Source organism: Mastomys coucha, unplaced genomic scaffold (assembly GCF_008632895.1).
Source record: "Mastomys coucha isolate ucsf_1 unplaced genomic scaffold, UCSF_Mcou_1 pScaffold22, whole genome shotgun sequence".
Classification (NCBI taxonomy): domain Eukaryota; kingdom Metazoa; phylum Chordata; class Mammalia; order Rodentia; family Muridae; genus Mastomys; species Mastomys coucha.
The window spans coordinates 25705364-25719624 of NW_022196905.1; the positions used below are offsets into that span (position 1 = coordinate 25705364).

The 14261-nt window shown below is 39.8% G+C and overlaps 1 protein-coding gene across 4 annotated transcripts in view; it reads left to right on the forward strand.

Annotated features, from left to right (window-relative positions):
- The window catches only part of Mtmr3 (myotubularin related protein 3), a 124149-nt gene that overhangs the window by 76465 nt on the left and 33423 nt on the right, over positions 1–14261 (forward strand). For all 4 annotated transcript variants that reach the window (XM_031339981.1, XM_031339984.1, XM_031339982.1 and 1 more), the window contains 4 exons: positions 800–889; positions 1269–1385; positions 7005–7087; positions 9609–9775. In XM_031339981.1, coding sequence (XP_031195841.1) covers positions 800–889; positions 1269–1385; positions 7005–7087; positions 9609–9775 — 457 coding nt within the window. The remainder of the gene's footprint in view (positions 1–799; positions 890–1268; positions 1386–7004; positions 7088–9608; positions 9776–14261) is intronic.

Genomic DNA, 14261 nt, shown 5'->3' on the forward strand with positions numbered 1-14261 from the left:
TGCCTCTGCCTCCCAAGTGCTGGGATTAAAGGCGTGCGCCACCACCGCCCGGCTTGTTTTTGTTTTTTCAAGAACGAGATTCTTCTGTATAGCCCTGGCTGTCTTGGAACGCACTCTATAGACCAGGCTGGCCTCGAACTCAGAAATCCACCTGCCTCTGCCTCCCAAGTGCTGGGATTAAAGGCGTGCACCACCACTGCCCAGCTCTTCTTGTATTTTTTTTTTAAAAAATGTACCAGATATACCAATAGCCTTTTGGTTCTCATAGTCTGGTAATGCCTAATACGATTTGCATCAGTGTGTCCTCAGATTAGGAATACCTTTATCAGTCATACCTGTGTTCTTATTACAAATGCCTCAGAGAAGTTAACTCAAAAGGAGAAAAGGGTTATTTTGGTTAACAGTATTGGTCAGCCACTCCTGGCTTTTGGGTGTGTGAGGCAGTATATCAAGGTGGGAACACATGATGGAAAAAGACCACTCATCTGGTAGAGCCCAGGAAACAGAGAAGAAGGCCTGCCTCTCAGAGTTTCTAACTCCCTGCTGACAGTCCTTTGTGCTAGTACCACAGCCTTTAACATGTAGGCCTTTGGAGAACACTTCTACAAACTGTTGCAGTACGTAATAAATCAGATGAAACACTTGGGGAGATATTTTTTCTTGAACTCTTCTGCTTGTTTCAAAATGGTCATTGGGTTATTTTTATAATTATATAGTAGACATAGCAGAAAAATCAAATATTTTTTGATGTTGATTAGTAGAAGTTTTTAAATTATTAAACATTGTGGGATTTTTCCAGGATGAAGAGATGCGGCATAGCCTTGAATGCATCCAGGCCAATCAGATCTTTCCCAGGAAGCAGTTGATTCGAGAGGATGAGAATCTCCAGGTAATTATAGGCCATGCTAAACTGTGTAATATGTGTTTAGCTTTAGAGTAATGGTGGAGCAAAACTAGTGGATTGAAGTTAATGTGTAATAGACACAATCCTTAAACTGTACTTATAAAAATGCAATCTGAAAAACATTGTTCCTTTTTGCAAGTTATTTCTTAAAAGCTCATTGTTTGAGATGACTATCTCATTATTCCTTAGAAGTCTATAACTTGGGCACATAAATTATAAGCCATCCTTTAGATTTTTGCTTTAACTTGTGTGGCAGAGGGTTTTTGTCTGTTTGCTTACTGACAGTTTATTTGCCAGGCTTATTTTTCAAGACTTGGCTTTTTTTTCTGTTGTGGAACTCTGAAAGGTTTCTTCTATTTTTCAGGTTCCTTTCCTTGAACTTCATGGAGAGAGCACAGAGTACGTGGGCCGTGCTGAGGATGCCATCATTGCCCTTTCTAATTACAGACTTCACATCAAGTTTAAAGAGTCTCTTGTTAATGTAAGTGATACCAGCCATTTTCCCTGTAAGGTAGACAGGAACATGAAGAGGTGAGAGTTATACAGGCTTAGATGTATGAGAGCGTTGTATGCTGTGCTTTTTCTTCTCAGTTAATTTCATGCTCAAGGTTATCAGGTTAATAAGAAGCTCTTGTGCTGCCCGGCAGTGGTGGTGCACACCTTTAATCCCAGCACTTGGGAGGCAGAGGCAGGCAGATTCTGAGTTCAAGGCCAGCCTGGTCTACAGAGTGAGTTCCAGGACAACCAGGGCTACACAGAGAAACCCTGTCTTGAAAAACCAAGAAAAAAAAAAAAAAAAAAAAAAAAGAAGAAGAAGAAGAAAAAGGAAGAAAGAAATAAAGAAACTCTTATGCTGGGAGCTGGTGAGATGGCTTAGCGGGTAAGAGCACTGACTGCTCTTCCAAAGGTCCTGAGTTCAAATCCCAGCAACCACATGGTGGCTCACAACCATCCGTAATGAGATCTGACGCCCTCTTCTAGTGTGTCTGAAGACAGCAACATATAATAAATAAGAAATTAAAAAAAAAAAAGAAGAAGAAACTCTTATGCTTATTTAAAATAATGCATCTTGTCTGCTGAGGTATCCATTCTTAATTAATAATAAATAGTAAACACCAGGCACTGCTGTATTATTAAGCTTTATAAAGGTGTAAAGATTGTACAGGCCTTTCCCTTGCTCCCTCACTATTAGTAGTTAGCAGCTGCTTCAGTTGAGATCATTTCTTGTGTCTTAACAATAAATGAAGAGATGTTCTTTGAGCTCACTACAGATCATCATACTGGATAAAGTTACTCCAGTGGCTCTTTAAGCAGATAAACCCCAGAAAAAAATGGTTGTGCAAAATTATCTTGACATTGTAGGGGCTATGAACATTTCCTATTAAGAGAGCCCAAGTTAGTGCAAGGGTTCCTGAAGCCTGAAGTCAGGAAGAAAAAAGGCTGGCTCCTCTTGCAGCAAATACTCAATGGATGGAGACCAGAAGATTGACAGGGGTCGCCTCTCTCTCTGCATCCCTCTGCTCTATCTTCTTCAATAGATAAGTATTAGCAGCAAAAAACAGGAAATCAAGATACCCCTATTAAAGGTTATTTTATCTAAATCATGCACATTTAAGCCATTAGAACCCAAATGGCTATCTCTATTGTGGCATGACCCACTTTGCATTATTTAGTACTTCAGAAAATTATTTGCCATTAAGTTTTAAATAGCTACCCAATATCAAATATTCTCTTAATTTCACAGCACATTGAATGTTTATAGGTTTGGATACTATATGCACTATTACTTTAATCTACACAGTCTCGGTAAGCATCAGGTTTACAGTTCCTAGGGTGAAGTACCTCTGTGATAGTCTATTTGTAGTATTCCTGTTATATGCAATCTTTATTTTTCCTAAATTATATTTCTTTGAAGCTTACAAATAAGTGTTCAGGTAGGATTTATGAACGCTTAAAACAGGTTTTGTTGTGTAATTTGACAGACTGATTCACAGTCTGCTGCTTCTAAAACCCCAGTGAATGGCTGAGACTCTCAGGTGATGGCAGCTTCACTATTTGGAACAAGTTGGTCGTGAGTGTTGGATATTTACCTTGCAATCATGTCTCCACTGCATGAGTCTCTTCTTTTTTACCAGTGCATTGTGTTCTTAAGGGAATATTTTGTGGGGGTGTAGATAAAGCCCACAGTTTATACATAAGCAGTGGAGTTACGACCTTTAAAAATGTAGACTGAGGTACTGTAAGATGGTCTAGCTGGCTACTCTTCCAGAGGTCCTGAGTTCAGTTCCCGGTACCCACATGGCAGCTCACAACTGTTTGTAATGGAATCCTATTCCCTCTTGTGTGCAGTCTTGCATTTAGACAGAGCACTTACATAATACATAAAATACATAATTTTTTTAAATGTGGACAGAGGGTAGAAGAGATGGCTCAGCAGCTAAAGGTAGTTGGTGGACAAGCCTGCTGACCTGAGTCCCTGAAACCCACGTTAAGGTGGAAGGAGAGAACCAATTCCCTGTAGTCTCTGAGCCTTGTATGCCTGCTGTGGTGCTTGCATGGGTGCATGAGTGTGTATGCCCAGAATAATAAATAAAACATAGGAAAGAATGCAGACTGAGTTTTAAGAAGAAATGACTATAAACCTTTGTTTCTTGGTCAGGTTGTGTGTTAGATATGGGAGATGGTAAAGACTGTGAGGCCTTTTGGTTTTGTATTTGATGTGTGTGGGAAGTTGGGCAAGCTGGAGCAGTGATGTAAACCTTGGGAAAGGTGGCCAGTTCTCCCTCTTAAAGGAAGTGGAGGGGAGCCTGGGGCCTTAATAAAAACAGGAAGGGAGGCTCCATTGTTACAGAACCAGGTGTCTCTTGTTTTATTAATGCTACTCTTGCATGTAACAATCTGTGAATTGAAATTTGATGTTTTGCAGGGCTAAGGAGGCTGGGGGTAAGAGCATTTGTTGTTCTAGCAGAGAACTTGAGTTTGGTTCCCATCACCAACACAGTGGCTCACAGCCATCTGTAACTCTAGATCTGATATTCTTTCTTGCCTCTGAGGGTACTGCATGAATATGGTATGCAAATAGAATACCTGTACACATGAAATAAAAAAAAAAATCTGCATTTTTCCACACCCTGATTCCAATTGATTTGGACCCAAGAATCAGCCTTCTCCTCTTCCTCCTCCTCCTCCTTTTTCTCATCCTTCTTCCTTCTTCCTTCCATCATCTTCTTCCATGGCTTAGTGGTTAAGAGCACAAACTTGTCCATCCAAATGACCTGAATTCAGCTCCAGTATCCAACTTTTGGGTGGCTCACAACTAACTGTTCTAGAGGATCTAACACCTCTGGGCTCTGAGGGCGTTGTGTTCAAAGCCACATGTCCACATGTAGAAACATATGCATACACATAATTGCAAATGAAAGTAAAAGCTTTATAGGTCTTTCATTTGCCAAACTGGCCAATGATCCCACCATGTTTTGAGGGACAGGGAGAAGGTGGCTAGCTTGCAGGAACACATTTAAAAACAAAAAACAAAAAAACAGTCTATTTATAGGGAACCTGTAGAACTACTTGAGAACTAGTTTGTGTTATATTTTGTATTCTTTTTAAAAATATTATACTTCTTTATTTTGTGTGAACCTTGAACTCAGTTTGTCAGGCTTGGCAGCAAGCACCTATACCTGCCCTAATCTCTTTCTCTTGATCTCTTTATTCGCTCTTGATAATTTTGTCTTTACTGATAATTCTCTCCCTTTCTCTCCTGCCCTAGATTTACAGGCTCTTGAATGAAATTTTAGCTGCATCAGCTGCAGTTTCTCATGCAGCACCTCGGGGTTAAAGGTTTAAACAAGCAGAATGCCAAAGCTTGTTTTCTTGGAATATAAGCAAGAATGCATAGTATTCCTCTTACTCCTGTTCTATTACAGTTGTGAGAGAGTTGTAATAGATTATATACTTAGAAACAAGTCTTTCACCCTGAGACAAAAACTTCCAGGCTTATCTGAATATTACTTGGTTTGCTGTTCTTTTCCAATCTGTGCCCCAGTTTCTGTTTCTGTGTTTCAGTCTTCTAGCCCTGGACTTCTTTTTGGCCCAGCATTCTTGTTCTGAGGGATCTCTGCTGATTCTGGCAGCTGCATGGTAGGTCAGAGTTGTAGTAAGTCAGCTCTGAAAGTGGCAGGACTGACTTGGGTCACCCTGTGCAGCCAACACTTTGGGTTGTTCTTGTGCCTCCACCTGAACAAACCTAAACAAATTGTTGGAATGCTACTTGTAGCTCCTATAGCCCATTCTGACTGGGCTTATACAGTGTTATGGACAAGTAAGCCATTTTCCCCCAAGGTGTTAAGAATGCACTCGGGTGGATGTAACTCACTTGGAGAAATACTTGCCTAGCATGCATCAAACCCTCGGTTGGATGCCATATCACATAAACAAGCCATGGTGGTACTGGGTTGTAATGCTAGCAATTCACAAGCACTTGGGAAGGCAAGTGAGTCAAAAATTGAAGGTTGTTTTCTGTAGCCCGCGCAGTCGTCTCGCTGGGAAGAAGACATGCAGACACACTAGGTTCCTTCTGCAGCGACGACGGTTTACTGCCCTCTCCCAGAGGGAAAAAGAGACCGAGCCAGTAATCCGCACTGCTTATATACACCACAGTGCGGTGTGTCTGCCCATGATTGGCTGTTCGCTCATTACCCTACGTGACACCCCAGAATGGGCCGTGACATGGCGTCTTTTCACTCTACGCACATGTGCAAACAGTTCTCTACGCACATGCGCAAACAGTTGTTTACTTGACAGCGGAAGTAGGCGTTATCTTGCCATGGCGAATGCCGGCTCCCTACAGTCTTCAGTGACATAGGGAGTTTTAAGGCCAGCCTGGGATGCATAAGAACCAACCTACCTCCCTCCCTCCCTTCTTCCTCCTCTCTCTCTTTCTTTTTTCTTTCTTTCTTTTTTTTTTTTTTTTTGAGACAGGGTTTCTCTGTGTATCCCTGGCTGTCCTGGAACTCTCTCTGTAGACCAGGCTGGCCTTGAACTCAGAAATCCGCCTGCCTCTGCCCCCCAAGCGCTGGGATTAAAGGCGTGCGCCACCACTGCCTGGCATCTCTCTCTTTCTTTATCGTTCTCCCTCTCTTTCTCTTTTAAATGAGCCAGATGGTAGTGGCAGACACTTTTAATCCCAAGACTCAAGAGGCAGAGGCAGGAGAAGCTCTGAGACTGAGACCAGCCTGGTCTACAGAATGAGTTTCAGGATAGCCATAGCTACACAGAGAAAACCCTGTCTCAAAAAACAAAAACAAAAAGAATTTCATAATTTATCACATGTTGTTTGGAAATTGCTTTTGTTTGAGTTGGAGGTAGCTTTAGGGTCATTTACATACTTCAGAAGTTTTTCTACTGTCTCATTGGCATATCTGATCTCTGTTCACTATTGTTGTGTGGAGCCTGGTGGCCTAGTTGGCGGGGAGTAGGACTATTGTAATTCCTGCTTGCCAAAAGGCTCTTCAGCTTTTGGAACATGTTGGATCTAGCCTCTTTTAGGTTCTTTGACTGCTGTGAGACTTCCTGATATCTGTGATCTATTCTACTGATCAGAGTCCCTGACCAGTGACTACTGCTGTGCCGTCTTTGTCTTGTAACCTATAGGCAATTAGGCTTCCAGAAGACCCCTTTGCTAAGAACTGAGGCATGATATATACTCTGCTACCTGGGACAGGGAATACATCCATTCTTATTTGTACTCAGCCTTGAGTGCTTTTGTTTAGTGCCTTCAACTTAGTCAAAACTTTTGTGTTATTATATATCATAGCATTTTTAGTAGTGCCATGAGAAATGAACTTGTGGGTTTGATACTCAAGGATTTATTTCCTTTTCTCTTCCAGAATCCATGCCTCCTCTCTGTGGTCATCATGCTGTGACTTTAGGTCACTGGTTAGGAAAAGGGAAACTAATCCTCTCTTTAGTAAATCACTACTGATCCAGCTAAATTTGAAATTTTGTTTGCTTCTTCCCCTGTTTATCAATTGGTCTTAATGTATCTTCAAAGTCAGTGCCTTTTTGACTAAGAGAACTTTATCCTTTCTGATTTTTGCAGGTTCCATTACAGCTTATAGAAAGCGTTGAATGTCGTGATATATTTCAGCTTCATTTGACATGCAAAGACTGCAAAGTTATCAGGTAGGTGGTGTGTTTGTGAGGCTGTGAAGTATTAGGGAAAATATTCTTTAAAGAGTTGTTACATATTTTGTTAGGAAAATATCTCCTGAAGATCAACTTTATTAGAATAATTTCTGAGTAATTAGTGCCTGGAATATTTTATTTTTAATGCATATTGGTAACATTTTACTTGGAATTAATTTTAAATATATAACACACATAAAAACTAAAACAGTACAGTAGTATACCATTTATCCCTGTTAAAAATTTACCCCAATTTACTTTATTATTTGCAGAGCTTTGTGTGTGTGTGTGCGCGTGTGAATGTGTGTGTGCACATATTTGTGTGTGTTTGTGCATATGAGAGTTTGTGTGTGTGTGCGTACATGTGTGTGTGTGTTTTTCAGCCAGTCACGTGCATGTACCCACCCAGAAGCTATCTCAGATCCTCGGATAAAAGACATACATATATTAGCTCATTTTAAAATTGGCTTATTGGCTTTGTGACTGGGCTTTTTAAAGCTTTCCTCAATTATTGTGCTCTTACCTTCACTCCTTGTTCAACACCTCTAAATCTGCCCTCAGCTTAGTTGCTCAGTTACCTATTATGAAGCCCATTGGTCTTGCTTGCTTTCCCTTTCCTTCTACATTCTAGAAAATCTTCCCTGTAGTTTCCTGAGTCTGTCCCTTCCCTGAGTATCTTGATTCTCTCCTCTTTCCTAGCATGTGGGAACCTGGAAGTCCTGCATCTTTCTTTCTGCCCAGCCATTGGCCACTGACATCTTTATTGGTAGATCAAAAACTAATTGGGGGTGAAGACCTTTAGCATCAATAAACAGATTCTCAATCAAAGCATCCCCCCCCAGCTTTCCTAGCAATAGAATATTTTCTTATAACCAGTAGTACATCATTGTCAGTTTCACAATTTTACTTTGACAATATGTTTACCAAATGTACTGTCCTGCTCCAGAGATGTTCTGATAATATAGTTTTCTTTTTTTTTTAAAGATTTATTTATTATATGTAAGTATACTGTAGCTGTCTTCAGACACACCAGAAGAGGGCATCAGATCTCATTACAGATGGTTGTGAGCCACCACCATCTGTATTTGAACTCAGGACCTTTGGAAGAGCAGTCAGTGCTCTTAACTGCTGAGCCATCTCTCCAGCCCCCAGATAATATAATTTTCTGATTTAATAGATTGTTTCTCAGATTAAGCATATCTAGAGTTTCCTCAAAATTAAAGTTAGGTGTCGGCAACTGGGATACACACACACACACACACACACACACACACACACACATACACACACACACCCACCCCTTTTCAAGGTGTTGTGTTACATCCAGAGACAGTCAATTCATTTGTCTCTTATTGATGAGTTTTGATTAGTCCAGTCAAAGTGTTACTCAATTTCTGTATAATTTCTTGTAACTAATAAACTATCTATGGGAAACATTTTGAGAAAATACAGGTGTCTTGTTTCTCATCAAAATTTCTCTAACTTTAGCATTCATTCATGATTTTAATAAACCTAATTTTAACTCTAATGGTTGTAAAATGATGCCCAAAGTATGTTTTTAATTTAGCAGTTCTAGATATGTACCTGACATTTTTACTTTACTCCTTTGATCTGTTTTGAGATACTAATAAACACTGTGTTATCATGTTGATGAACCACATTTACTGGGACACAGGAAGGCTTTAGGGACCTTGTTAAGGCAAACATTTAACATACCTTTTTAGCTGCTCGTGTTTGTCTTCCTGAAACTCTCTGTAGAGCCCAAGGTGGTCTGAGACTTATTGCAATACTCCTGTTTCAGCTTTCTAAGTACTGAGATTACAGGAACGAGCCACCACACATACTATACTTTTGATAGATAACTGACAGCCACTCAGATTTAAACGTTTGCTTAGTTTCAGTTTTTAGCACTACATTTAAAAATAAAGAGAAAAGCCCTCAAAAATTCATTTGTACTAATTACTTTAACCCTTTAATGGTATATACTGAACATTTCTATTTGTAATAGATCTGTTTTGTTCTCTGTATGGTTGCTGCTGAATTTTTATGTGTCCTCTGCCTTATTTTGGATCTGTTGGTCCTGATTGCTAAGTAGCCCAGTTTTGAAATCATCTCCCAACTGGCTATGGATAGTATTGTGGTCTGTTTTTTAGGGTGGCCTATTATAGCACAGCAAAAGAAAAAGGGTTTTTCTAAATATATTTCTTAAGAGAGGTAACTGTAAAACAAGCTAAAGAAGTAGGGTGAGACCTGATCATCAAAGAGACAAACTAGTACTTTATTTGATAATCACTATTAATTACTTTTAGAAGAGAGTCATTAGATCAAAATAATAGATTTTTCGTATGTCCAATTTCTTTTTTTCTTTTGTACCATTGGCTGAAATGTGTTGCATCTGTTTTTATTGTAAATAGTAGTAAAACTGTCTGTGACCTCTTCTTTACTCGTCTTTATTATGAATAGACACTTTTGAAATGCTGGCACCTGATGATATTTATACCTGTTTTGCTTTGCAAAGGTGTCAGTTCCCAACCTTTGAGCAGTGTCAAGATTGGCTTAAGAGATTGAACAATGCAATCCGACCACCTGGTAAAATAGAAGATCTCTTCTCATTTGCATACCATGCTTGGTGCATGGAGGTCTACGCCAGTGAAAAGGAGCAGCATGGAGACCTGTGCAGACCAGGTAGGCCCGACCTCCAAAGGCCTGTCTGGAGCCATGCCTTCAGTCTCTGCTAGCTAGCTTTTCCCCATTACTTTCCCATTAGTTTAGTACAACATGTTTTCTGCTTTTCACTGGAAGGAAAAAAAAAAACTGTGTTTGATATATTAGCCTCCTAGGCCAAAAATGACTATAAGAAGGTTTGCAGGGATTATGGAACCCTAATGGAAGGAAGCTGTGCATTTTTGGTAACGTTTCATGTTAAATAGCATTTAGTAGGCTTTGAACCAGATTAGCCTTGGACATTTATGTAAAACTACTTAATTTCTCACTTTATTCTCTTACTTTTTCCCTAATCTTTTATTAAAATGGCGGGTGTGTATGTGTGTGACAGAGATATATGTGTATGTGTGATATGCTAGGGTTGAACCCTAGATTTTGTGTATGCTAAGGCAATTATTTGTAGTGTCAACTAAAGTGTGTGTGTGTGTGTGTGTGTGTGTGTGTGTGTGTGTTAGCTACACACATGTATGGAGGCAAGAGTAACTTGGGTATTTTCCTTTATGGCTAGCTACCTTATTTTTAAGAGAGGTTAAAACTCATCAAGTTAACCAGTTTTAGCTGGCCACCAAGCTCCAGCAATCTTTCTGTCTTTGCTTTCCCAGGACTAGGGTTGTAGGCATGTGCCTTGGTGCTCTGTTTTTTACATGAGTATTAGGGATCCAAATTTAGGTCTTTTTGCTTGCGCAGCAAACACTACTGAATCATCTTCCTAGCCCCTGTTGTTATGTTTTAAATTAATTTCAACTAATATATATGGTTTTTGCTGGGTGTGGTGTTGCATACCTTTAATCCCAGCACTCAGGAGAGGCAACAGATCTCTGTGAGTTCAAGGCTAGCCTGGTCTACATTGCAAGTTCTAGGCTAGCAAGTCTTACATAGTGAGATTCTGTCTCAAATCTAAACAAACAAAAAATGTGGCTCTTTTCAATTTTTTTTATTGTAATGTTACAGACAACAAAAAGTACAAATCTTATCTATATTTGCTAAGTTTTAAACCATTATATATTATTTCAATTTTTGTGTTTCTATCGTCTTATAAAGTAAATAAACATAGAGAAGTGAATCCTCTTGGATCTTCTTGTTTTTGACACTTATTTTAAGAGGCATTTATTCTCTGGCTTGGAGTTACCTGTGTTTTTGTCAGTAAGGCCTGCTTGCCTCCATTTTCTTCTTTCACAAGAAAATTTTTGTTTGTTTTTCAAGGTAGGGTTTCTCTGTGTGTCCTTGGCTGTCCTTGAACTCACTCTGTAGACCAAACTGGCCTCGAGCTCCAAGATCCATCTGCCTCTGCCTCGCAAGTGCTGGGGTTAAAGGTGTGCACCAACAACACTTAGCTTCCACAACAAACTTTTAAAGAGAATCTTTCTGTTCCCTTGGTAATTTTAGTTGTTTGTTTTTTAGCTGGTTTTTAAGGTATTCCTAAAATGGGTTGTCCTGAGGTTGGGTCTTCAGGCTCCTTCCTTTCTGATGATGTATACCAACCAGTACAGCTATCCAGTGTCCTCTGTCTTTTTATAGGCCTGTGAAACATGGGGTGGGCAGTGCTGGTGTAAAGTCTTGATTTTAGAATTCAAAAGGCTGAATTCAAACCCATACTCCACGTTTAACTGAAAATAATACTAGGCAAACCCCTTCAACTTTCTGACATTCAGCTTCCTTTGTTTGTCAAACTGGAACATTTCATATTCTTCCTCTCCAAATTAATATGGGTATCTTGAAGATCCAACTGTATTAATAATGACAGTTCAATTCAGTAAATACTCTTCTACCTCTAATACATGAGGCCTATGAAAGCCCTCTGGAAATCATACACCTGCAAGATAATGTCATCCATCCTAACTGATGAGTTGGAAATTCTCTGGGATTGAAGGTTGCATTCTTTTTCTTAAGATGCACATGCGGTTCACACTGATGCTAACTGCTATCACTTATATGGACTTGGAGAAAGGGGGGGGGGGAGAGAATAAATATAGATTTTTTTTTTCCTTTTTATGTAGGTATGCTGCGTATACAAAGATGAAAATGTCTACCATTTTTTATTCCAGCTCTCATGGTTCTAATGCCTTCTTAACATATTGAATGTTGGTAGCCACAGCTTACTCACAACAGGAACACACCAGACACATTGTTGTTTTCTCAAGGATGAAACAACATGTGAAATATTTCAGAGTATAGTGTAGCCCAGAGCGTGAGAGCACAACATAGACGCTGAGGTGTAGACTTTGGTTTTGTCTTTCAGCCTTACATAGAGCCTTTGATGGCTTCTCTCCTGCTCAGCACTGAGTGTGTCAGCAGGCAGGAATCTGGGATGACTCTGTCACTCATTGTCTTGGTGTTCATGTAAATTTTAGTGTTTAGCTGTTGAGCCTGTCAGCCATATTGCATCCACAACTCTAGGACTTCCTTGGCCTAGGCAGAGGTCTCAGCATTGTGATTCATCTGTGAAACTTGAGAGTCTTCGTTAAGTATTGTTTAAGTATCTACCTCATCTCAAATTCAGGCAAGCAATAGACTTAGAACTTCAGCCTTTGCCTAGATGTCCTCAGCTTTCAAGAGTAATTACCTTCTCTTTGCTGTGATAGAAGACCTGACAAAGCCGCTTAACAATGGAGAGGTTCATTCTGGCTCATAGTTCGTGACAGTCCATCATGGTGAGGAGGTTGTGGTGCCTTAGTCACTATTCTGTTGCTGTGAAGAGACAGCATGACCAAGGCAGTTGTTATGAAAGAAAACATATAGTTGAGGTGCTGGTCTACAGTTTCTGAGGATAGTCCATCTTCATGGTGATGGTAGCATGGCCCAGCCAGGTAGGCTTGGCGCTAGAGACGTGACTGAGAGCTACATTTTTATCCATGGAGCGTGGGTGCGCACAAACACACACACACACACACACACACACACACACACACACCCCAGTTTCTAAGATTAAAAGAATTACTTTATGTGTATGAATGTTTTGCCTGCATTTATGTGTATGGACCATGCCTGTGCAGTGCCCATGGAGGCCAAACAGTTTTCCCACATAAGCTTTTTTCTCTCAGAGTCTGACTTGTTTTGCTTAACAATAATGATGCCTAATTCTGTCTTCCTATATGTCATCACAATAATAGTTTCTCTAATCCTGATTAAAATTCCATTGTAGTGGCTGAGGTAGCTCAATTGGTAAAATCATTTGCTGTTCCAGCCTGATGACCTGAGTTTAATCAATAGGGCCCTTGTGGTGGAGGGGGAGAGCTGACTCCTGCAAATTGTCCTCTGACCTCCACAGGAGCATTGAGGCAAGCATCATGCCTCTCAAACACATACAAATACATATAAACATTTCTAATAAATAAAAAAAAAACATTTCATTGTATATATTTTCTTTTATTGATTCATCTGTTATTAGACATTTAGGCTTGTTCCAGTTTCTTAGCTGTAAGGGTGCTATGGGTAAATATGGTAGTTAGTTGGAGGACAACTGAGTATTAGTTCTCACCTTCTACTTGCTGTCTGCTGCTGTGCTATGTACTCCAAGCTAGCTGGCTGGCTCAAGCTTCTGAGTGATTTCTCCTATCTCCATCTTTCCTGTGCATTCTGGGATTCCTGATATGTGCAGCTGTGTTGGCTTTTTACATGAGTTCCTGGAATCTGAACTCAGGTTATTAGGCAAACACTTTTACAACCATTGAACCATCTCCAGCCTTTAAAAATGTTCCAGTTATTTTGAAGAAATATGTATTGGACCAGTGAGATGACTCAGTAGGTAAAGGTACATGTTGCCAAGCCTGGTGATTTGGGTTCAGTCCCCAGGAACAGAGAACAAGCTCCTGAAAGTTGTCCTTTGACTTCTACATATGTATTGCAGTATGTAACCCTAGCACCGTCAATAAATGTAATATTTAAAAAATTAAAACCATTTGCTTTGATGTATGTTTGTATTTTGTATACAGTATGCATGTCAGTATGTGTGCGTGAGTGTGTGTGTGTGTGTGTATGACTGTGTTTTATATATTTTGTTTGAGACAGGGTTTTTCTGTAGGTGTGACTGTCTTGAACTTACTCTGTAGACCAGGCTGGCCTCGAATTTACAGAGATCTGCCTGCCTCTGCCTCCAGAATGTTGGGATTAAAGGTGGGTACTGCCACTGCCCAAAGAGTGTTTTGTTTTTTATGTAAATACAGCTATAAATAAATGTTACTTTTAGACATGCATCCCAAATGTTCTGATAAATTGTGTTTTTATTTTTATTTGATTCTAGAAATGTTACAATTTCTTCCCTGGTTTCTTTAGTGACTTACTAGAAGTCACACAGTTCTCAAATATTTATACAGTTCTGTAGCTTCTCTTGCTATTGACTTCTAGTTTTATTCCATGTGACCTGAGAAGATACTAGAATTTATTTCAGTTGTTAGGTTGTTATTAAGATGTACTTTATGGGCCGGGCGGTGGTGGTGCACGCCTTTAA